We start from the raw sequence: 25,723 nt of genomic DNA, 5'->3' as shown, positions 1-25,723 counted from the left end.
ATTGAATGGTTTCGATACTCAGCACATGCTCTGATATATGTCCTTGGACTGAATATATTCATTAAATATAGTCTCGCATATTGGATATATTAATAGTCTTTCCGAAAGAAAGTAATGTCTTTCCAGAGTTGGAAATAAGCCCCCATAGTCTGTAGGCCCTTGCCAGAAGCAGATGTTTCTCATTCGATCCGAATACTCTCTCTCTGGAATCTTCCAAGAAGTAATCCCAGACATAATCCACAGAGTATACCCACCCACCCCTCAATCAGTTCCACGCATTTCCTTTTGATTTTATTTATTTATTAATTCTTCACTGCAGTGGTTGGCTTATGCTAACGTTATTTTCATTTTCTTTTTGGGTTCGTTCATAATTTTCATAATTTTTAATCCCCTTGGCTGAAATCTGTTCGAACGGAAACGAATTTGATTTCCAGATTTGAATCTTTTCCATTTTCTTAACGTAAATAGTTTTCATGCAGTTTTTATGTACAAATACGATGGCGAATATAGCTTGGGCGCCCCTCGATCTAATACTAGGATCTGTTTAAAGTTCGAATATAATTCAGTTACGTATATGCGGGCTCTTGATCTATCGCAAGTTCCGATTGCCTTCGGGCTGGGTGAGTAAACTTGGTTGGTTAGTATATAGTATCGACTTGATTCTACGTATATATGTTGTTCGTTAGGCATTAGCTAATAGTTAGTTTGATTTGAAGTTTTTGGACCTCGTCGGAGAGGTCGGCGTATGGATGGGTTCTCGTTGCAGTGGCCTCCCAGTCGGAGTGAAACAAAGGTCGTCTTTTGTTTTTAATTTTCTTTCGCATTCATTTTGAAATCGCATAAAATTATATAATACACAATTTGTCACAACTAAACTTAAACTAAAATTAACAGAAGTGTTTAGCATAAGGGGTCAAACAAAATATAATATTAATTTACGCTCTAATTTGCTAGGCCGTCCGAATGGGACATTAAACATTAAACATTAAACATTAAACTTAAGCCAAACTGAAACGCAACAAAAACAGAAAGCGGAAACGGAAACGAAAACGGAAGTGGGAACAGAATCAGAAACAGAAACAAAAACGGTTTCCTTTTAATCAGGTCGTGAAACAAGGCAAATGGCTGTCACCGCCCGGGAATATCACTCGAACCAGGGGGACTTGATAAAAACAAAGGACAACGGTACTACAGGAAGGTCTTCCTATAGCGAAAAGGATGTGCTGGGGGATGCTGATGCTTTTTTTTTTTTGGTGGTGTCTGGTTTTCTGGTTTTTCGGTCAAAACGTGACTTTAACTCTGACCCGACTGCTTTTGGTGTTAACCATACTAGATACACATACATTTAGGTATTTATACATACACATATAGGTTCATAGTTGTATATATTTGTAATATATATTCATATATATTTGTCAATAATTGTTTATGTAAATACGCGCTTCCGCTTCGGTTGTGTATAATAAATAGATTTTGACTTTAATCCAACTTGCAATCCGCGAGAGACTATGCTAGGTAAATTGAATTTCGGGAAGTTTGAAATCTACGTATATGGGTTCTGCCATGGTTCCTCCTCCTTCTCTTTCTTAACCTCTCCCCCTTCTCGACAGTTTGTCTGTTGTTGCAACCTTAAGCTAATACGTATTTCAGAGTTTCCTTTCTGTTTGTTTGTTACTTTTGTAGTTTTCGTTTTTGTGTAGATTTGTAGGCTCTTTTGCCCGTAGTGTACGTTCTCCTTGCTTAATGGTAGTTAATTTAAAATTTTAGTCACTGGCAAACGACATTTATTTTCTCATCTTGCTCCTTCTTACTCCAATTTAGTTTCGAGTTTCATTATTATTATTACGTATTTGAAATCGTGATTATGCTTTCGGGTATGTTGCATACCGTTCGTCCTTACAACTGGTATTTATGGAAATATTAGCGCATTCTGCAGCAGCTTTCTCGCAGCAGCTTACTGGCTCTCGAATTAAGATTAATATGGCATTGAAGAAATCATTGTAGTGAAGCGTTGGCATACAACGAAATACAGCAAAACACACGGTAAACGCATCACTTAAACGAAGACATTGGAAGAGGGTTCTTTCTGTGCGAAAAACATAAACATAGGTTTCCAATAAATAGGGTGGATACAAAACGTACGCTCTATCGCTCTATAGGTAAGTATCATTAATCTGTAAGCATATCCATATAGTAATGTATTCATATATACCGTTTAACATAGTCGAACGTGGCTCTAAATATCGAACTAGGTTATCCTACAGCAGTCGCAAATAATTTTACACTCGAACCCCGCGAGTTGCCTTGTCCAAGACCCCCCTCTTGATGGGTTGGTGGCTGGCAACGTGGGCTCTCTGACTATCAAAAATCGCTCATTTCGTCAATATTCATCTTATATAGATCGCGTCTCCTGCTAACTCCTGCCTTAAGCATTTACCGCTATTCTAAGTAGTTCAAGTTATCCATTAATATTACCGAACTGGGCACGTTGGCCCAGAGACTCTGCGCTGGGGGTTGAATTGCCGTTTTGGGGGTTGGAAAGCGAAAGTAATGGAAGAAATGTCGGATACACAAATTCTCACTGGAGATCTGGAAGGGAATCGCATGCCCTGAACTATCAAATAGCCCACTGCACTCGGGGTAAACCTCAGAAAGCTTTGATCCACAGCAATTAACCCTTGGCCAGCTCATCGTCTCTGGGCCATCGCACCCACTTCCTTGGGTGTATGTATGTTTGTAGACTTATGCAACTATTTACTATGTAAAACTTTACGTATTTTAGTTATCGAGTTTTATCTTCTGCTTGCTATCTCGCGCCTTACACAGACGAGGAGACGAAAAAGAACGCCGGACACTGGTCCTGGCGGTGGCTGCGGTGGTGGTGGTGGTGCTAGTGGAGCTAGTGGTGCGGCTGGTGGAAGATTGGCTCGTTGGCTCGGCTGGGCGTCGTCGGGTTGTGGTCAGCTTAGGAGTTGACCTTGCTGACCGCCTTCAGTAGGTCGTGATTGCTCTTGTCCAGGGCGCTCATCATGCCTAGATTTCCACCCAATCCTCCACCGATGCCGGGTCCAATACCGCCCACACCTACGCCCACGCCCATGCCAAGGCCGAGCTTGAGATCGTTCTGACCCACCACGGAGTGGTGCAAGTGGCCCGGATTGTGTGCGATGATCGAGTGGTGGTCCTGCGGCTGCTGTTGCTGCTGCTGGTGCTGTTGCTGCTGCTGCTGCTGCTGTTGCTGCTGCTGTTGTTGCTGCTGCACTTGCTTGTTCTGCTGGGCGGATTTCATCGTCTCCTGGGCCTTCATCTTCTCCTGCTCCTCGCGATCGCGTCGCGCCTTTAAACGAAAAGAAAAGGGGAAACAGGTTAGTAAGGGTTTCAGTGGTACCTCCATAAGGGGGGCGACTCACCTGTTCATTTATTTCCTTGACGGCACGCAACTCCTTCTTCAGCTTCATGCGTCGATTCTGGAACCAGATCTTTATTTGGCGCTCGGTCAGGCAGAGAGCGTGGGCGATCTCGATGCGCCTTCGCCGAGTTAAGTAGTGGTTGAAGTGAAACTCCTTCTCCAGTTCGAGGGTCTGGAAGCGAGTGTAGGTCTGTCGGCCGCGTCTTCGGGGGCAGCCGTTGGGGCCTGCGGAGGAGAAAACAGAGAAAGTCGCGTCAGATGTTGGTGATGATTTTCAAGATGATGTTGTTGCCTCTTCTTTTTTTTTTTTTGCAACGACTAATGAGCTGCAAAGACGCTGTCAGACGGTCGAAAATGGGTACTCTGGCCAGAGGCAACACATGTCAGGCGTCGCCACATGATTTGTGCTTGGGGATTGGGGATTGGCTGATGGGGAACTCTGTTGCACTGCGAATGTCTGGCTGCAAATTACGAGCCAAACAAACAGTTTTTCCCAAAAGGGTGATGGAGTGCGAGGGGGGAGGGGGTGATCTGAGGCCAGACCTGACGTCAGCAGCCGCCTCCCCAGGACATCGACTCCCCGGGGTCCATTGCGGACCTGATTCCGCTGCGGATTGGCATCGCACGCAGTGCGTGGAAGGGTGAAGCAACCGACACACCGACTCGCTCAGCGGCAGGTCTCGCCCTGGTGGCCATCCAGCGCTTTTTCCCGATTTTCCCTGCATTTCTTTCTCTACTTTTCTGCCTTGTTTCTTTTTTGTATTTTTTTTAGCAATTTTCCATGCTACCTGTGCGAATTTTTTGCGCGACGGTGCGAAGATGCGCCTGGAATGGGCACAGGCTCCGTGTTTATGTTACGGAAATCAAAAATTCGCTATCTACAAATTGCTGTCCCAGTCGCAGTCCCAGCCTAGGAGCAGCCTCTCACTTTTACCCGCTTGCCGTTTTATGGCTTTTCATGTCTCTTCTTTTTTGTGCTGCTGCTGCTGCTGCCTTTGTGCCGAGTTTTTCTGGTAAAAGGTTTTCATGTCAACGGCAATTTTTTATGGTTTGCAAGTTGCGACTTTCCAACGGCAACCGGCAGACAAAATAAAAAAGGGACAATTTTTACGTAATATTATGAAAGGTGCAGATTTTGTAAATCTTCCTCGGCTGCAGTTGTAAATCATTTTGATTTTTCCTACTTTCCGCTGCATTTTTTATGAGATTGAGCAGTTGGCAAAATATTTACGGACGGCCGAGGCCGTGACTTTTGAATTTACCTGAACTGATTAGGAGCTGAGGTGAGTCATCTATGTAAGATGCTTAGATGGGGAAACTGGTATTAGAACTAAATTCATCAAGCCAAGTAGTTAAAAGGATTCTCTGCTAATATCTACCTTCTTTATTGGCTTAAAAATGGTTTCAAATTGCAGTTTCTTTCATTTAATTCCATTATGGGAAAATTAAATTCAAATTAAATTTCTTTAAATTAATTTCCTGCCCCAACAAAGCGCTACTTTAGTTTTAATTCGAGGAGAGCGGCCATAAAATAAGAAAAGCATTGCCTGCGGAGTGGCCAGGATATCTGCGGGAGGGGGCAAAAGCAATTTCAATTCTAATCAACCCCCTTTCCCTGCCATTCTGACATCCTGCCATCTCGCCACCAGGAATACCAAACTAATCTAAATTATTTACACGCTACAATGAGCAGCTACAATTCGTCCCATAAATCACGACTCCCAGGACACACGCGCCCCTAAACAAGATTTACGACCCCCGCAATGGCCGCCAATGGCTGGCAGCAGGTGCGAGCGGGATGGCTGATCTCGCTCGCAGGACGGAGTGATGGAATCCAACATGGCTGCCGCAGTGTCTGTGCCTTTCGCACAGGTAGACACACGCATACACAGAGCAAAAGAGAGAGAGAGAACGAGAGTGTGTCGGCATGGCAACGCCTGAGTTTTTCTGCCGTAGTGTGAGTGGTGAGTCGGCGCATCTAAACCGGTATTCCAAAGAGAGGCCACTCACACGTGGATGTGCCTGTAACTGTAACTGTGGCTGCGGATCTGAGCGAAAAGGAGAGCGCTCAGTTTGAGTCACGGCCGAACTTTGTTATTGATTTTCCAACGCCGCTGCATTTTCACTCAAAACGCTCGAAAACTATTCGGAATGCCTTAAATCCGCTTGGGAAAAATCTACAATCGACGTTTTCAATTCGGGTTTTCGGATTTTTTGAGTGTGTGCCGTCTGGTCGAGCCGCTTTGTGGGGGACTTTTGAGGGTTCAACGATCTCTCAAGCAACGAGGAATTCATTAAAGTTATCGAGCACATTATTTGTATTTTGTAAATATAAACGGGGCATTGTAGGGATCAGAAGGAGTAGGGGAAACTTAACACAAATTAGAGTTATTAAAATGAAATTTAATCGTTTAATTAATGATCTAATTGAAGGAAATCGTAATTTATGATATCATCAAAGTTATATTATATTAAAGTTTATTCCAGAGAAATGGTGCAATTTAATTTGAGATATAAACAAAGCTGGGAAATCATTAAGTTAGTAAAATAAAATCAAATGTATCTACAATTTATATTAATCGTTAATCGCTGGCCGTAAATCACCAACCCATTATCATATTCTTCTCGTTTATGTACCCTGTACCCTGTACCAAAGTGAATCATTTTAAGCTCTGTGAGTCACCAACTTAGATTCATCCCACAGCTTTTGTTTATAACTGAAAATGCCTTCTAATTAAATCTGCTGATCGAAATGTTTAAATATTAAAATCAACTCAAATTCCCACATTAGATTTAGGCTATTAGATAAATTCGCAACTGCGTACCAGTCGATAAATTAGCTTTGAGCACTTCGATAGACTTGACAAGCGCTAAGCGGCTATCGTAGGCTTTTTTCGAGTTGAGGTGGCCGGTCGGACCGGTTCGTTGCACAATTGCTAAGGAAAACCATTTTCCAATTAAAAATCAATTAGCGCGCCATAAATCGTGGCTGCAATTGACTGAAGCGTCGGCCGGGTAAACAAAACGGCATAAAAACGGGCTAGGGCCAAGAAATCTGTTTCGGAATCGAGGGAAATTCCAGACGCGGTGGCGTTGGCGTTGGCCAAAATGGAGCGGATCCAAATGGGCTATTTCAGTGTATACACCATGGATTGACCGAGGGAATCCGTGAGGTGACAGACCAGCCAGGAAAGCCGTCCCAAGGCGCCGCTGTCAACGGTGCGAATGGGCCTGGGAATGGTTATGTTATGGGAACGGCAACGAGAATGGGAATGGGAATGGTTATGGCCCAGTCTCGGGGACAGCGTCTATAACAATGACATTAACAATTAAAAATATTAATAATCATAAACGTAATTGTTCAATAAACAGCGCCGCGTATAAATAAGCAGAGAAACATACGAAAACGAGAAGCTGAATACAAAAAAAAAAAAAACACAGCGCAGACTGAAACTTATGATGACATAAAAATCATAAAAACAATTCAAAGCGTACAATAAAGATACTCACACACACACTCAAAGCGGGCGGGGTTTTTCGGGGCATGGGGCAAAAGCGCCATAGTTTGCCCAAGTATCTGTGAGAGTGAGTATCTATGTGTGTGTGTGTGGGCATTCGAAAGTGGTTCCGTGGGGACGCTGACAAGTCTTCGAGTCTTGTTTATCAAGCGACACAAAATTGTACAATAAACAAACATTTTGCCGTACAAGCATTTCGTGTTTAGTGTTTGGCTCCTATTTTTTTTACCATTTTTGTCGCTAGCCCATCCCTTTCTAAGGCTCCTGCTTTCGTTTTCGGTAAATAATAAACAAATTTACATATCGCTTGACAAAGAACTTTGAAACATTGTGGCGTGCTCTGGCACTCGCGCTGTTTCAGTTGCCGGCAATTAGTTTGAATTTCAATTCGAATTCCTAGCTGGGTCAAATTGTTTGCCGGCAAATAAATTTCGTGATTTTGTTGCTGTTGACCAGTCGAGTTTTGGATATTTTTAGGGGGGTTGTGGGCGAGCTTTCCCGCCTTCGACTTGTTTGTTGACTTTTGGCGCGCAAATTCCGTTGTGTATTTGTCTTCGAACGGAATTTGTGGAAATCTTGTGGGGTTTCTTAGACTTTATGGGCGTGTCTGGGGAATATTTAAGTATTGCTGAACTAGCTAAACGGCCTTTTATTCCAGGCCGAGGGCATTTCAAATTTAAATCTTTTTCTCTATGACAAAGTTATGGCAGTCAATGAAGCAGTTTAGACTTTACAACTTTATTTGATCAAAGTTTGACAATAGAAACAAGATTCTTAGATAAACCACTAATAGAAACAAAGTTTAATATGAACATTTTAATCCAAACTAAATAAAAGATTCTTGATTTGTGATTTTGGACATCCGAATAAACTTTCTTCTCAGAAACCCACATATCTTCTTTACATAATTCGAAGACAAGATACAATTTGGGATCGCGGCATCCGAAAATGTGTACGCATATTTATGCCTTGGTATATTTATCTCGTTCTTTTTCGGGAGAGAAGAATCTCACTGGGTGCGTATGTTTTATGCTGATTTGTTTATATTGGGTATGAATTTTCGAAACTAACTTCCCGGATGGCATGTTGAGAGATATATAAACAAAGGGCAGACATTTAACATGCCCGAAGATATAACAACATGCGCCGAACTGACTTGAGGAATGTTTTTTGGGGCAGCCATTCTGATGGCTCAACAAATTCTGCCCTCTGAGGCGGAGTTCATTGTTTTGCGGAGACGATCTTTCCAGCATTTAGCGCAAATTGCAGTGTTCCTCGGGTTAAATGACATCCCAGGGGAGCTGTTCTTTTACTCCCCCCCATCTGAACCTTCCCTCCTATGCCAGGGATATGCAAATGCGTGGAATTCTTAGAGCGACGAAGACTAATTAAACTTTGAAAGAAAAGCCGCTTAAACGCTGTTCCGACAAGACTCACGGGCAACATCTGGCGCCTTTGTGTGGCTTTTAGCGAAAAGGGGAGGCTGGGCAGGATGTTCGGGATGTTCAGGATATACTGGATATTCGGGGGTGTGGCAGGTAAGCGCCGCCATTAAATTGCGCTCATGCTCGGCTGTTTGGGGGTGGCTAAAAGCGGCAGCAACGGCAACAGAAACAGAGGCAACTCCTGGCTGCCATTGCAAATAATTTATGTTTATTAAATTTATTTAAATTTAATCAGTCGCACAGGCGTTTCGTATGCCTGAGGGCGCGGAGAAGTGGGTGGTGTCTCGTTTGCGGAAAACCTGGCAGCGGAAAAGCCTGCGTTAGGGGATGCTCCTTCTTGTTCATCTGCAATTTATGTGCAGCGCGTTGCCAATGTTGTTGTTTGTGCTATCAGATCTGGCACGCCTCCTCAAACGCCCACTTCCCATTTCCCCTGCTAATTGTGTGCTTAATCTTGGAAAATATATGGCAGGCTGTCGCTGTCTCTCCTGTTCGGTGGGCGAAAGCGGAGAGAATTCCCGGCAAATGTTGCAAATACACAGACTCCTGGGGGATTAATATATTCTCATCAAATATTTCACGCCATTATTGGAATTACTCCTCGTTGCTGCTCTTAGTGAGTGGGTGGGGTTAGGGGATCGTCTTGGGGGAATGGTCTGTTTGAATTTGCAATTAATATGGTTTTAGAGTTTTCCAGTGGACTTTGTCAGAGTAAAGGATTATACTAATGGAGCTTAGTTCTTTGGAAAAATCAATAACCTTCTTAAAGGATTCCATTTAGAAGTGTTAAACTGAAAATAGAGATTAAAAGACAATAGAGAGGTTTCTTCCTCAGTTTAATGAGAACTCAAAACATTAGGTCAAAGCTTATGACAATTTTTATTCCTTTACCTTTACTCTATCTACCAGATTATGGTTAGAAATGTCTTAGAGGAGTCCGTCAATGACTTCATTTTTTAATCATAAACACATTATAAGTGATCTAAGTTAACCATAGATCGTTTCTTATACTTCAAGTAACTCCCACCATTTCCAATCATTTTCCTTCATCTCTTTAATCTAATCAACTTCTAACCGCCATATGCCTTATATCACCAAAATCTTTTCAAGCCATTCTGTACCTTTGAATTATCGAATGTAATGAATGTTCTCATATGTTTTTCCCATTATCTCGCCAGATAACCATTTCCTGGGCCGAAAAAAGTGCAGACAGCCCTTAATTCTCACTCAAACCCAGAGCCATGGCAACTCGAGCCAACATGGCAACAGCCCGAGTTTTCCTTTTCCCGTTTTCCGTTTTCCTTTTTGCACACAGCCAGAGCGAGACGAAAAGAGTGAAAGAGAGAGAGAGAGAGAGAGGGAAAGGGAAAGAGATGGCAAATAACGGCAACGGCAGCCATTAGAGCCATTCACCCTTACTGTCTTTATGGCATTTTTAATCTCGTGGGTGGTTGGCGGCACAACCTTACCGCCCAACGCCCCCTGGCATTTTTTGCACGCACTGCAAACACGAGGGTGTGATAAGACAAAATACCCGACATAAATGTGAAAAATATATGGCCAAAAGTGAAAAGGGAAAACGGAAGAAGCCAGCCGCAGAATGGGTATGGGGTTGGGCGCAGGAAAGCCTTGCCAAAAGGAAACCGGAAAAATCAGACTCTTTTCGGCCAGAGGAGTGGCAAGGGGGGAAGGCCCATCGCAGCGAAGTGGTTCCAATAAATTTGTTGGCCCACCCGAAGAGCGAGAGAGAGAAGAAGTCGAGTTCCGGATGGGGAGCCCAACTAATTTTGGACGGACGGACAGCTGTGGAGCATTTGTAGCGATGGCCTATAAATGGCATTAGGCGTCTAGAATTGGTAATCCGCAACATTTTTGCAAACGGCGTCTGTTCCAGGCGCTCTTTTTTCCAAGTTTCCAAAGGGGACACGTGTCGCCAACTGACCGCAACTCGAGCACCACCCTCGAACGTATCTGTATCTGAGTCGCCGTTCTCTATACGTATCTGTATCTGTTTTTGTCGGCTTCTCTATGCCCGTCTGTGAGCCGCAATTTAATTGCAAATGAAAGGCGTTTAATGGTCGCCGCCTGCGATTAAAATCGCCGCGAATCGATGCGACACAATCAACGGCCATTCAATGATCACAATGAAGTGGCGCCAAAGCGACTCTCTCTCTCTCTCTGTGTTTTCTGTTTCTCTGGATGTGAGTGGAATTAGTTGTCCGTATCTGTATCTGGGAAAGTGGCTGTAGCTGAGGGAGTTGAAATTCGGTGGGTGGCCGGGTTCATCAACACTTTTTGGCTCCTTTGTTAGGGGTTTCTTTCGGGAGGATAGACTAAGACAAAGGAAAATGAGTAACTAATAGGGCTTTGAGATGTTTTAAGGCAGTGCGAATACTCTTTAGGCTGGAGTTTAGAAAGCGAATAAGGTCTTATAAGCCTTTGCTATACTTTTATGAAGCTAATTTGTAATCAACCAGGAAATTTCCTTACAAATTCTCTCATTAAACTGGAAAACAAAGCCAAGAAAAAGCCATCAAGTTGATAAATTATTCTGTTAAGTACCTGAAAATCATAACTATTCAAACGCCTTCTTTGCCACCCAATATGCATAAAGCTGAGATACCCTCTCACACAAACCTAAGAGGTACCAAAAAAGGTTCTAACCCAACTGCAATTGGCCCCGTCTTGCCCTTTGGACGGCTCATTGGCTTTGGCGTTTTGGGAAAGGCGAGGAAACTGAATTGAAATTGATTGCCTTCATTGGCTGCCACCGGCGGTCGGTTGTCGTGTTTTCTTCTCCTTTTTTGTTTCTGTGGCCGTTTCCAAGTTCATTTGGTCGTTCTATGAACCTTGGCAAGCATTATATCGACTTTTATTGAAAATACATATAAATTGAGCCAACTGCTTTCGACTGAGAACGAGAACGCATTTCGGTATTGTTTTTTGTTGGTGTTTTGTTTGCTTTGGTTGGGTTTTCCTTGCCTTTTTCGGGCCCCGTTTTCCCAACTGCGTTCACGGCCCAGTGCACACGGATATATATACATATTTTCGTATTTGGTGAAAACAAACACGAACTCCGGATTCCTATTCCCATTCGAATGCAGAACTTGGGGGCAGATGTCGGCCATAACTTAGATTGCGTGGGCCGACTTGAAACGATGACGTATTAAAATGCCATTCGGGGAAGCACTGTAGCCCCTCTCTAATCCCCCCTCCCCACAACCGCCGCTCACCAATTTCCCCGCCAACGAGAACGTGACACTTAAATTCGTATAAAAAGCATCGATCGATCGATGCGGGTTCTATATTTACCTAGGCGTGCGCATAACTCATGCTTATCCCCTCCTCGGTTCAAATTTTCATTATAATACCCTCAGAAACCCCCCGCTTCAGTTTCTTTCCCCCCCTCGGAATGCCAAGGTGTGGTCCTGCGGCCTCCTGAGAAATTGACGATGCACCGCAGACCACAGCGGACGACGAACCTCATATTATATTGGTGTTTCGAATCTTGAACTTCCCTTCGACTTCTTCGCGGCTGACAAAGTTGATTAATGGCTCACCACACACACCCATACACTCGCACACTGTTGGTCTTTTGTTAATGGCTGCTCGAGAGTAATTTGAGAAAATGGTGGCTGATGCTGCCTGCCCTGATCCCCTTCCAGATGAAAAGTCTTTTGTCAACGACAGGTTTTTATTTCCCCCATTGTTGGGCTCTTTCAAGTTTGTTTCTTTTCAGAACTATTACATGGGAAGCTCTGTCGGAGGAACTCCAATTACCTGAATTGCTTCATTAGGAGAGGGAGAGGGAGAGGGAGAGGGTCGAGGGAACGGAAGGATTCCCACAAAAGCCAACAACTGGAATAACGAGTTCCTTGAGGGTAGGATTCTTAAGATACAATAGGCCTACGGTTTTTCTTTATTCCCTAAGTGAAAAAGGGGAAATTTTCCTTGAAACTATGGCGTTGGAGAAGTCAAACCCATAAATTTTAGACAATCCTCGAAATTAAAACATCAAAACAATGAAAACTGGAATCACAAATTTATCCAGATAAGATCTTAAAAATAAAATTAAAAAGTTCATGTTTCGAATTTCAGATCTCAAATCGGTTGAGATAGCATCTCCTAATAAAAATATTAACTTAAGTAGCCAGTCGAATAAAAATAAGATAAGCTAAAGAAATAAACTCCCCTCCAAGTACTCCTTAGTCCTAAAGAAATGCCATTACCTCGTTACCGCTCGCATTAGCCAATGATTATGGGGCATCAAAGAGCAGCGAGTGCATCGTAAACACTCTAATCTCGGCAATTAGTTTGAAGAAACAATAAATTTAGCCGCGAGAATGGCACAAAAGAGTGCATTAACCGACACCGGTAGCGACTTGTTTAAGTCCGCGATTAAATTAATATTAACTACTCTCTGTCTTCAAATTTATCGCAACAGGAAGGTGGCGGGGAAATGGCAGCAGTCACGCATTGCACGCGATGCCCAGAATGGAAAATGGTGAAAATGTCGCACGCCAGAGTCGGGTTCTAAATAAAACTTTTGTGTAAATTAAATATTTAAGTTAATGGAAATGGCTGAAGTTTGCCTAGTGGTGGGTGGGGTGGTTCTCACATGTATGCACTGGGAAAAACTAAGCTGTATTTCTAAAAATTAAAAGTATAAACAAAGAGATGGCAGAACATCTTTCTAACAAAAGGAATACTTTCTATTAATTGTACTCAAGGGAGTATATTTTCTCCTCTATGTTTCTGGCCGTGTGACATGTTAGGGGCGAATAAACTTTGATTAAGCGACTGTGGGTTCGGGGGGGATCGAGTCGGCAATTGTCTGTGGAACGTGTGCGCTTTTAATTTGATTTTGTCTGGGCCAAATTTACATGTCTGCCTGCCCATTCCCAGTGCCCAAAAAGCGCGCCAGTCTGGCTGCCATTTTGTCCTTGTCTGTGGTTCTGTCAGCCTGACAGCCTGACAGCCTGTCGCCTGTCCTGGCCCCCTCCCCGCGCCTGATCCTTGTAATCCAAACCCCTTTTTTGCCAATTTGCGCCACTTGGGCATTAAAACCGCAGATTAACAGCCGCACGGGGTAGTTAAAAAAAAGCAACAACAACATAGCACTCCGAGAAACGTGTCATTTCGAATTTTCCGCTGCCGCAGGGCGAAATGAAAAAACCGAAAAAAAATTAAAACAACGACAGAAAACGTGCCGATAACACGGTGTCGCATACAGCCCCCTCAGTCCCCTGCCCCCTTCCGATGAGAGGGAGATAGCGGTGTGGAAAGAGAGGGGGACAGAGAAGAGCAAATGTAAATATAAAAAAAGAGAGGAAAACAGAAAACAGAAAGCAGAGAACAGAAAACAGAAAACACAGGGAATCGGAAATTAAACAAAACCGAAACGAAATGGAATTCGCTTATCGCGCCTCATAAATTAACCCTTGCCAGCCGTCGTCCATGTTCCGAGAGAGAGATAGCCATACAGATGCAGACAGAGAGGGATGCTAAGTGAGAGGGGTGGTGGTGGTGGGTGTGCTGAGGGATCTTAACCCCACGGCGAGATCAACGTTTATCTGCGAGATGGCGGATCTTCGCGCCCTCAGAAACCACTGCCAATGACATTGATCGTCGCCAACAATTGAATTTGAACATTGATATAGCATTGATTCCAGGCGAGACGAGTTCGAGGAGTGAGAAAGCGATAGCCAGACCAGGGAAGAAAGAGAGGGACTGCAAGATAGAAAGGTCTTTGTGGCAATAACTCAATTGAACGGCGGGCGAGCTTATCGCGAGCCTCAATTATGGCTTGTAAAATTAATAAAAATAATATATTTTATTATTCCATTCGCGCCGTTATCGCTGTGCCGGGAATGCGAATAAATCATGCCGCGAAGATAGATAGTCGCATTGTCGACTTTAAGAAGGAATAAGTGATTTGTTTCAAAAACAAAAACGCTGCCAGGCAATTATTTGTTAAGAGAATATTTGCATACTGCAGTTAAGTGCAGTTACTTGGCTGCAGTTTCTGAGAGTAAGTTGTCATAGGACTGGGGAAAACATCGATGTTTATATTTAACGAACGTTTGCATATTTTAATAAATCTATTTAGCAATTCTTGAGGTCTTTGAATAAAATATGATGACTGGGAAACAATAAAAACTTAACATAAATGGTCTTTTAACTACGTTTTTACGGCTTTTGTTTAACTTATTCCTAATGGTTATTACTTGTGTGGGAATATTTTGTTAAGTCATTAATTATGAATGCAGTATATGCCTATTGGGCTTACTTTGGGGTCAAAACTATTGGAAAATATCAACATTTTCCAGCCAAATAACCTTTCCTTTGGCGATCTCTCAATTGTAATCCAAAACCAAAACAGAAAAAACCACCACAGCAGACTATGCAGAGTGGCAACTGAAACTCGGTGAGTTAATTACTTGTCAAACAGCGGCTGTTAGTGCTGTAAATTGCCCGAATGACTCCGCTCAACGCCAACGCCAGTGATTTATTTACAAAACAAACACCAGAGGATCGCCAGTGGTGGAGGGGAAATCCGAAAGGGGGCTTGGACCCGCTCGAATATCAAACGATCTGTGACGCCAAAAGCTGGACCGTGGCACGTACTTCTCTGCCACCGAACTCCGGCACGAACGCTCCGATTTCATTCCAGGCCCAAAGACCAAATACCAAAGACCAGAGACCGGAGACCGGAGACCGGAGGACCAGAAGGAAGGCCTTCGGTCCAACCAGCCAGACTATTGGGACATTGGCCGCAATGTTTGTCCAGTGGTCGCAATTAAACGGCTTGCAATTACATGCCAAGCCAAAAACAAGGGGTTGCTTGTTAATGTCACTGGGGTGGGAGTGGGACCACTGTGCGTATGCGCAATGCTAACAGTTAAATGGCTGAATTCGTTTGCCAATCGATAAACATATTACTGTGATTTGTAAAAGGAGATAAGGCAGTTGGGTAGAAACTTAAAACTTCTATAAAAAGTAATTTAGGAGTAATAACTTTATGATTAGGATATCAAATTAAACAAGAAATGTAAAACATACACTTTTATACCAACTAGATCTCCACCCACTGCCATTACTTATGAAACACTTTGCTCAATTAGACATTACAGTCAAAAACTAATTGTAAATTGCCTCTCCGAACAGTGGGACCCACTTTAATCACGGAAACAAACTAGCCGCTGAATTAATAAACACACTGTGGTTCCCTATTGTTATTCGACGACATGCCTTCGGATTGAAACCCCAGCTAATGGGAAGCGCCATTAACTCAAGTGAAATGTGAATGGCCATATATAGAGGGAATCGGGATGCGGAATGTGAATGTGAATGCCGATTAATGACCGGCTATTGTAACCAGCAATTGACAGTGGCTACTCGTGTTAGCCGCTGCCCTTGTCGCTTGTCGAACTAATTAAACGCGGTGGTGATTCGCCAAACAATCAACGCCATTATCGGGGCCATAAAACGGGGATCGTTCGGTAGTGGCCACCGCAACATTACGATCGTTATGCACGGCACAAGACCACGCGTAAAATCGTAAATAGATCATAAAACGCCCATAAAAAGACATTTAACGAGGCCCAGAACAACGGACCCATCGCAGAGCGTCGGATCGTACAAATCGATCAATCGAGCTCAGCTTTGAGTGAGTTTTTCTCTGACAGTGAGTTAGGACCCCAACGTAATCAGACAATTGTTATGGACAGCAGCAGGTTGGATTTTGGGGGGCCCAAAACAGGACGGATGACGGTGATTTACGATCTTGGCCGAGTACTTGACCGGCATGGTTGAGTTATCGCTGCAACTTTCACGGAGTTTGGCCAAATTAGCATTGAGAGCGAGCAGTTGCCGGATGTCTAAACCTTTCGCAGACCTTTGTCTGTCCTCGGATATTTGCCAGAAAATGACTCCGATCAACAAAGGAAATTGCACAATGAATGGGCCAGGGAGAAGGACAAAGAGTGAGGGATTTATGACAGGACAGCAGGAGTCATGTGACGAATGAGTACGAAGGCAGATTGCAGGCGGCATTTTCTGCATTCTGTGGAAGAGAAGGGTTTCCTAAGCGGGTGAAAGTCGTCGGTCTTAAGCAGGTAAATCATATTTTTCAAGGCCATCTCACGGCGGGCACTAAAAAACAGCCTCTTTGCCGTCATATTCCACGGCTGGTTAGAACCGATAACCCATTGGCTCAATGCCAGTCGGGATATTAACTTCAAGGGTTTCCGGTTAATTGCGGTACTTACCGTTGAAATCGCCGCAAACGACACGCTCGAAGGGGCTTCCCATCCAGTCTGAAATGGCAGAAAGAGAGAAAAGGGAAAACAATTAACTTTTGGTTTTTCTTGCAATATTTTTTTTTCATTTTAATAACTAAGGAGTTGTGCTCCCCATATGTGCCACTAATGCGAAATTCCGCGCCAAACAGCCTTGAGCGCATCCCGCTGAGTAATGGAGCGACGATCCCTCAAATCATCTATGACCACTGGCCGCCCCTCGGACATTCGTGCCACATGGCAGCTTTCATAAACCACTCAATCGGGTCGTTTTCAATTTAGTTGTCAGCGCCAGCCACAAAAAGTGGAATTAGCCGGGCCACTGCAGTCGGCAGACGGCAGTCAGTGGACCACCGGGCGAGTGAACCTCTGGCCAGTTAAACCGGCTCCGACTTTAAGTAGACCACGATGGTCGAGTTGCAGGAGGAGGAGGAGGAGATGGCGGAGATATGGAGAAAATATATGGAGGGATAGATGGCTGCGGGCCAACGACCAGACCAACCCGACCGACTCCTCCTAATTAATAAGCAGATGAAGCTGCTCGGCATCGTTGGCGCATTTTTAATTAAAATACACAAATTTCTGTGCATTGGCCTGTCGTTGTTGCCACTTTATTTGACACGCGGATGGACGGACAGACGGACAATCTCTAATATGTAAGAGATTCTGCAGGCTGAGACTTCTTTGTCGCATTGATGATTGCACAATTTATGGGCCAGACGCTTCTTATCTTGCCAAGGCAGTGTTCTCAGTACACATAGGCAAAATACAAATAAAGATAGCTCCCAGCTAATGGAAATGTCATGGAAATTTATAAATTAATAAGCAATCTGGTAAATCAACTTTTCTCTTAAGCTTTTATTTACAACTTTATCTTTAACTGGAAACTTATAAAACTTGTCATTACTTTATTTCTCAACAGCTACTTCATCGCTTACCAAACCTGACTACTATCTCTATTTTTTAAAAATTAAATTGGCATTATTAATAATTGCTTTTCCTATTTCCTTTCAGTGTACCTTTTCCCCTTTTCCTTATCCATTCCCCACTCTCTCCACAGCACGTGCTGAGTTTGCGAATTCGCCGAGTGGAAGACGATGGGAAAAGCTTTTGCCATTTTCATGCTTTGTCGGGCTGCGCTTTTCCAGATAATTAAGAAAAGTTAACCTCTTTGCTTTCTTATCAGCATAATCAGGTGCAGGCGCGCCGCTCCACCCATTTCCCAGCTTGCCTCCCGCCTTTCCGCCCACCAGCTTTCCTTCTTTTCTGCAACATTGTTGATGTTGCTGCCGGGAGTCGGTGCAACGATGTGAAAATGAAAATTCATTCAGACGCTTTGGCGTAAAATATTAAAATTCATTAGTTAAATTGCATTTGGCAAGCATTCAGCTGTAAAACGTTGCCGTTGTTGCAGCAACAGCAATGCTTGTTGCAGTTGCTGTTGCCGTGGTACGTCCGGGTCTGGGTCTTGGTCTTCGTCTCTCGGTTTTTTTTTTTTTGGGTGGGTTCGCAGGCTTGGCAAAGTGAAAGCCAAGCGAACCGACTTTTCCAAAGGAGGAGACGCGATTCTTGTACGATTCACATGCAACTGCCTTGCTATAGCACATGTATATATATATATATATATCTGTATATGAACAACTTTATGTATAGTGTGTGCATTTAAGGAGTGGAGGATAACGGGGGGCTGCGTCGACGTGTCGCGCACTTGGCTGCCATAATGGCGTCATGCTCGTATTTACTTTCATCGCCGCCAGTCGCGTCTCTATGATCTCGTTGACAATTTTATCGCCTTGGCGCTGTGAGCGGGAGATATGCAAAATATTTCATTGTGCGAAATACCGTTTATCTTCCCAACCGGCCGATGCGATGGGTTTTTTTATTTAATATTCTTTTTTTACCCCGTCAACAGGTTTGGCCTGCAGAATGTGTGTATCTATCAGTCGGCCAAATAGGTGTGTTAGCCACAAACTTATTCATATCTTTTGGGTTCTCATCGAGCGAGAAATACCACTAAAATGTAGGAATTGATTTTTAATCTGCATAGATTAATAAGAGCGCTGGTTATCGGTTTGGTGACACCCAAAAGCTGGCTAATATGCAAATTAGAAAAGCTAAAAATCTTACTTAATATCTTACAGGCTTGTAAACTGACTTTCCTTTGAGTATTTCTGATTTCCCTCTTCATAACTTAGTTCAGTGTTAGATAAACTCAGAGCTAATAAGCTCCTACCTTGTTGCCTGTTATTATGCCATTATTAAATGTCTGTCTACTAGATCGTCGATTAATAATTACTCATACTGTTTAATTAACATGCCTGGGCAGTAAATTCAAGCGAAATGCCTGTGATTCCGAGTAAATCCATCGACCAATCTTTTCTCTATTGCGGCGACCGATGTGCAGTCTATAACTCAGGCCAATTGACAGTCCATTCGTATGGTGTCTGCCATTAATCAGGAGGCATTCAACCCGCAGTGGCAGTGTGGAAAACTGAATTCGTTCGGTTTCTTCTTCTGCACTGTGGAAATCGAGTGGATGGCTGGATGCCTGGCTGGTTGGCTGACTGAGAAATGATAAATAAATCTGATGTGCAAAAAATGAGCGGAAAAAAGGCGAACGGATCGCGTAAATTAAACTGACCCACATAAATTTGAGGCGAGTTCGCTGGTACTACGTTAGCCGCATAAAAAGAGCGCCAACCGAAAAGTATCTGTATCTCTGTATCTTTGTATCTGTATCTTTTTGGCGGATATCTGGATTTCGTATGCGCGGGGCACATATCCCAGCGGTTGGCTGTGTTTGGGGGCAACCTTGAGGCTATTTAAATTACAAATCGACGCGCCAAACAACACGACAGACAAGAGAAGCATTTTTCAAACTATTTTCATTTTTATTTACTGCCAACTTTTTAGCTCTTCGTTCATTTTCGCTCGTTTTCGTTTTGGGTTCGAATTCGAATAGCGCTGGAAGAAGACTTATGCGAAATAAACGACTTGGAAGTGCCCCGCAAAGTGTTCATTATGGATTGGAATTGGAGGCGGAATGGCGCTGGAAATGGGAATGCTATCGGAAAATGTTTGCGCCACGTTTATCTATTGTTTATATGAGCTGGGGTAATAGGTGTAGCCGCTACTACACTTGGAAAAAGTTTAAAGAATTTTAAAGAAAGATTTTCGATGGAGAGTTTATTTTATGAAAGCTCTACTATGGGGACTAAGTATCAAGATTGCATCTATCAGATGAAAATTGAATTCATTTCAAGCCAAATTTATTTAGATTTTGTATTCCGATTTCTACAATTCATTCTTTTTAAGTGTACTTGGCCATGATTTATATCCACGTACACAAAACTCTAAGAGATCGTTTCGTAGATCGCGAGGCAAATTCATTCTTCATTTAAGATGATATACATTCCGTGAAGTACTTGGTTTATTTCTGATTTTATAATGATTGGATTGATTTATTTTACCAAAAGGTAAGTGATAGACTCTTGATTTCAGATTGAGTTTATATGCCGCAGTGTAGTTAATATATGTGCTGTGAGTAGAGCTGTTAAGTGATTCTTGACCTAAGTCGTTTTTTATTCCTTCAATTAGGAAAGGAGTACATACGTTATAAATAGTAAACATTTTCATGATTTACAGATCAGAAGCTACAAGAAATGATTCAACAAACTACCAATCCTTTTCTTTCCCTCGTAATTTAAATTCCATATATCTAAAATCCAAAATGAAATCTCATATAGTCCCAATCTCCATGACTTTTCAGATACATTTTTAAACTGCATCTCGAACCCCTTCTTATGCCCAAAATTCCCCCGAACTGCATTTTTATCGATCGTTGACTCACCTGTAAGCGTCATCCAGGGATACCTGGGCAGATCGGCGATACCGGCTCCGCCCGCTCCCCCTGCCCCTGGCATCACGCCGGATGCGGGCTGTGTGCAGGCATTGCCTAGAGAGTCCACGCCGATCGCTCCGGCACTGGCTGCCGATACCGCTGAAGCGGCGGCGGTGGCATGTTGATAGAACTGAGCGAACTGCGCGGATGCCGAGGCAGGTACGCTCATCGACTGGTAGCTGTTCATCACGGTGTCTGTGTACCTGCTGCAGGTGAGAGAGAGAGAGAGAGGGAGAGAGATGGACATTAGTACGGGAAGAAGGAAGACAAGATTCCTACGCCTACTGCCATTACGACTCCTACTCTACCAGCCAAAAGTCAAATGCTAATGAGCTGGCTATTTGCATTCCCTTTTCCAACTGCGGTCGCCTCTAATTGCACACTAATCCCAAACACGCCCACGCACAGCAGGGTTCACTGTACACAGTAGTACTAATATGCAAATGGCCGCAGCGGAAGGTCAGCGTGTGTGCGAATCTCGTGGCCGGCGACAAATTGCCAGTGGCCACCGCAGGCTGCTCTAATTTTCCGACTTTATGGCCATTCAATATGAATGGCCGCCGTTGGCTGAGGGGAAAATGGCCAGGGTACCAGGTCCTCGGCACCCGATAATTAGAGCTCATTCGAAACGGATTTGCGGTTTTGTGGTCTTTGCTGATTTTACTGAAGGCATTGTCGGCTGGCATTTCCGCTTGCCAAAATTGAGAGCATGCAAAATGAATTCCTGGAAGCTGACTCAAGGTACCTTTTCCTTATTTTGTATGGCAGAAAACTAAGTGTTTTTTAGATTAAATATTTGATGTATAATTTGTTAATATTAATCAAAGGGTACAAATGATTAAAGAAAGAACACTTGAAGAATGTTTAAAGTGGCCCTTTTATTCTTTTGAAATGAAAAACCGACTAGGAAGCATTTTGCATATCTATAGATAAACTTACTACTTACTTATTAGTAAGAAATCGATTTAAGAGTTTTCTTTTATAAGATTTTGATTCTGATTCTGATTCTGATTCTGAAAGATGGATTGATTTTGGATTTTATGATTGAAGAACCAAAAAGAACCGATATCCTATCTGTATCTCATATAAACCTTATTTATTTCATTATGGTATAGAATATATATCAAACCTATCAAAAACCTATCAAAAAACCTAAAAGAAATGGCAACTTACCTGCACGATTTGTCCTCCAGTCCTGTGAATCCTGCCATTCCGGAGAGTCCTCCATGGCTGCTGGGGTGGTTCGACACGTAAGGATACATCTTGCTGGTGGGGATGGCAAACGAAGAGCTGGCCGCAGCGGCGGCGGCGGCTGCAGCGGCGGCAACGGAACTGGCCGCAGATGCGGATGCGGACGCGGATGCGGATCCGGGTGAGTTGTCGTTGAGGCTGCGGTGCAGCGAAGAGCTCCCAGAGGCCGAAGGGGACGGTGAGCAGCTGCTGTCACCGGCTTGCGAATTACCAGCCGACGGGGGAGTTAGCAGTAGTTGCTGGTGGGCGTGGCCGTGAGAGGCGACGGCAGCGGCGGCTAATTTGTTGATGTGGTGTTGTTGTTGTTGCAGCTGAAGGGCGGCGGACAGCGATGAGTACTGGTGGTGCTGCTGTTGCTGGTGGTGCAGATGTTGCTGCTGCTGGTGGTTCAGGTGTTGCTGCTGCACCTGTGGGTGGTGCTGTTGGAAGGGCGACGACGAGGAGACCGGCGAGTGGGGCGACTGGCCCAGATGCTGGCTCAAATGGCTAGGAGAAAGAGAACCTCCGCTCAAATTGAGATTGCTGTTGTGATTGCTGCTGCTGCTGGGGCTGCTGCTGCTGTTATTGTTGGTGTTGCTAGTGGCGTTGTTGCTGCTGCTGTTGTTGTTGTTGTTGTTGCTGTTACTGCTGCTGCTGCTGGCTGAAACGCTGGCGGAGGCAGAGGCGGCGGCGGCGGCTAGGGCGGCGGCAACTGCTGCAGATGACGAATTCGGGGGGGTGGTGGTTAGGTGGTGCGAACTGATAAACGGCTGGAACTGTGGATACTTTGGCAGCATACTATCGAAAACAAATTTTGACATTGCACATATTTTGCTCTCTGGCCGAGGATCAAATCTTCGGAATTTTGTTCAGTCCACTTTCTTAGTTCTTTTTTCGTTTTTAGTTCGAGTTCGATTTACTTATCTTAGTCGTTTGGTTAATAACTAGATGGGGGATTTGGTTTTTAGCAATTTAAGCAATTTTAATGTGTGGCTTTAACAAATTTTGTTTGAATTCAGCGGAAGGAAAAGCGCTTTCAAGCCATGATAGTTGCTACTAATTTAAGTTAAGTTTAATTTTAAATGAGATCTACAAGGAATATCTTTTTAATGTCTTAAAGGAACTTGAAAGGACTAGAGCCTGACTGTGACTAAAAAAGTTATAGGATGATTGAAACTTTAACAAAATACAAAAAGATATCTCTAAAAGTTAAAAATCCTTTTTGTCTCCAAGTTTGGGAGATTTATAGCCCATATTTATGTCTAATCATATCAACTTTAGTGGCAAATCACTTTTAAAATCTCGTTCCCCTTCTTGAAGAGACTTTACTACCTTATAATCAAAACTACAATGGAACATAAATCACTCCCCAAATTGATCGAATTAAAATGTACTAAAAGCGAAAATAAACTCGGCCAAAATGTGATAAACAAAAAGGAGGCAGGGAAAATAAAAAATGTATACTGCTTAGAGAAATTACTCGGAAAACATAAAAAGAACATTAGCCAAATTGAATATGTTTAGATTGAACATAAATCTTTCTGGTGGCGTGATACAGAACTCAAGTGGAAAACATATATAATCCTCATTTTCTATATATAATATTGAGATAGATTTTCCTGCACAATGCCAAAGGGTTAGTAGGGGCGTTTTTCGGAGTTAAACTCGAATTAGTAGACTAGATGAGATGGCAAATAGTTAGTAGCTTTTTAGATAGATTCAGTGAGATAGAGTTGGGAAACTTTGCCAGCTGCTCGACTTTAAGCTACTTTTCTCGTTTCGGAGAAGTGAAATGCATTTCGTTACCTTTCTCGGGTTTTCTCTAGCGAACTTTTGGCGAGCAGCTTGTACTTGCAGCTTTTCTGCTTCAGTTTTCTTTCTCTTTGTTATTTCGCTCGAAGCTGGCGAATTCACAACGAAATTTGTTAAATTTGCATATGGTCTCGGGTTGCTTTGTTGCTGCAGCTGTGGCACAAGTGTGTGTGTCTGTGTGTTTTGGGGGTGTGTGTTTGTGCCTTTTATTTGTTGTAAAAGCAATTAAAAATCGGCCATCAATTACGCGGAAATTCGAATGGACGTTGTGCCGGCGGGATTCCGTACGTGTGATTTATAGGCGCGCGATCTTTTTTAATGGCACTCTTGTATTTTTATGGCAGAGTGAGTTTCCCTGCGGCTTTTAACGACTTCTCAAGTGTGCGTGAGTCAGTTGGCGTGTGTGCGTATGTGTGTGGCCGGAGAAATGCTTTCTCCCAACGTTTTGCTTTAATTACTTTGTTTAAAATACCATAAAACACTTTGCAGGTAGAACTATCGAACTCTGGAACTCTGGAACAAGCGAACCTTTTTACGATGTCAACTTTATGGCTTTTTAATTTTTATGCACCGCACACAGAGAGTTATAAAAACCGAGTGTTTTGACAGTTTTTCCAGTTTGTTTTTTCTCTGGACTTTCAGTACAGATTTTCACACACAATTTTATTATATTTTATGCGGTCTATAACAGTTAAGTGACAATAAGCCGGCGGCCGAAGCGGAGCGGTACGGAACAATAAACACGGCGAATCGGAAACTGAATCGTACGGTCGTATAGTTGTATAGTCGTATAATCGTATAATCCGAATCGGAATCGGAATCGGAGGGCCGAGAATCCAAAGAGTGGAGAGCTGAGTTCCGCAGACACTACTGCGCGCCACGATAATAAATATTATAATAAAACGAAATTTTTAAAAGAGTATAAAAATTTCGTGTAATTGGTAATTCTTGCTGCCGGCGCGGGCAGCGACGTTGACAGCGACTGCGACGACAGAGAGCGACAGCGACTGAGGCGCTTTGAGTCCGTTGGAGACTTTGAGTTTTGTCTGTCTGCAGAGGGGGGTCGGCGGCCGGGTTTTCCTTCTTTCTTTATTCGTTTCTGTTTTTTTTTTCTTTCTATATAATATTTTTTTGGGGAGACCGCTTTACGCGCGAGAAGAGAAGCGAAAGCGAAGGCCGCTGCGAAACGTCGAGCGTTGTGGCGTTACGAGCAGCGAAACGTTTATGGCGCAATACAAAAGCCATGCGAGCGTTCTTATGGGCAACTGGATGCTGAGTTTGTGACAATTCACTTTGGCTCACTCATTCGCCGGGAATCACTCAACGTCGACTGCGGCAGCGGCGGCAATAAGAAAGATGGCAGCGCAGTTAGCTCCTATGGCTGTCTCGCTCTTATCCCCTGTGCACTCGAGCAAAGCATAGCCATGGCTCTCGCGCCTTCTCTCTCATTCGCATGATGGCCGCCTCGCCGCGCTTTGAGTGAGTTATCTTGCCCGTTTGAGTGCCTTTTAAGTGCTCTCCTAATTTGCCGCTTTATAACGTGAGAATGTCCCAGCTGAGTGAAACTATTTGAGCCCCGCTTTGAGTGCTATGATTTTTTAAGTGTTTTATGCTTTGTTTGGCAAAATGTTATTGTTGATTAAATTGCCCTGCATTATTCGTGTTGAGTGCGCTGGCTGTGAGCTCTGAGTGAGTGCCTTTCGATACAAATTAGCCGAAATTTGTATTTCATTTTTTTATGGGCCCACCCTCTGCTCTCTATTGGCATTACGAAAAATCCATAAATTTCGAGAGATGAAAAACGCCGACTCTGCAAAATGTTTTTTCGGCCGCCGCCGCCGCCTTTTGTCCGCCTTTCTTTTCTCTCTTTTTCTTTCTGTCGCTGGAATTGCTGTTATGACATTTTTATGAAAAATTTCAAATTTACGATTGAAATTGGACAGCACACAAGCATCCTCCTCCCCTTCGCTCTATCTGGCTTCCTCCTTCGTGAGCGCAAATATGTGCGGATATAAAGCGAATCTGCAATTTCTTAACTTCTCCACTTCGAGAACTTTGCAATCTGACATTTCAAAGGATTTTACATTTGGAGTGAGAGAGAAGAATGG

General features: G+C 43.4%; 1 protein-coding gene across 2 annotated transcripts; it reads right to left on the bottom strand.

Annotated features, from left to right (window-relative positions):
* Nucleotides 1-277: 277 nt before the first annotated feature.
* Nucleotides 278-25,723, bottom strand: LOC108117227 (homeobox protein abdominal-A). Of its 2 annotated transcripts, none has more exons than XM_017229558.2 (6): nt 23,610-25,723; nt 21,747-22,747; nt 20,523-20,779; nt 16,643-16,690; nt 3,411-3,634; nt 278-3,337 (listed from the first exon to the last, which is right to left on the bottom strand). In XM_017229558.2, exons 2-6 carry the CDS (start codon nt 22,622-22,624, stop codon nt 2,966-2,968), a joined length of 1,779 nt encoding a protein of 592 aa, XP_017085047.2. In that variant the 5' UTR covers nt 22,625-22,747; nt 23,610-25,723; the 3' UTR covers nt 278-2,965. The 2 variants fall into 2 exon arrangements, with proteins under 2 accessions (XP_017085047.2, XP_017085048.2); XM_017229559.2 differs by having other exon boundaries at nt 24,088-25,723.

The sequence above is a fragment of the Drosophila eugracilis genome, unplaced genomic scaffold (genome assembly GCF_018153835.1).
Source record: "Drosophila eugracilis isolate 14026-0451.02 unplaced genomic scaffold, ASM1815383v1 contig_75, whole genome shotgun sequence".
Lineage (NCBI taxonomy): Eukaryota > Metazoa > Arthropoda > Insecta > Diptera > Drosophilidae > Drosophila > Drosophila eugracilis.
Note: the sequence above shows the minus strand (reverse complement) of the source record. Positions and strands in the feature narration are given on the sequence as shown.

Coding starts and splice junctions, on each gene's coding strand:
- LOC108117227 (XM_017229558.2), bottom strand. CDS start 22,624: ATGTCAAAATTTGTTTTCGATAGTATGCTGCCAAAGTATCCACAGTTC. Junction 20,780..21,746: donor CTGGAGGACAAATCGTGCAG/GTAAGTTGCCAT, acceptor TCTCACCTGCAG/CAGGTACACAGACACCGTGA. Junction 3,635..16,642: donor CGTTTGCGGCGATTTCAACG/GTAAGTACCGCA, acceptor TCTCCTCCGCAG/GCCCCAACGGCTGCCCCCGA.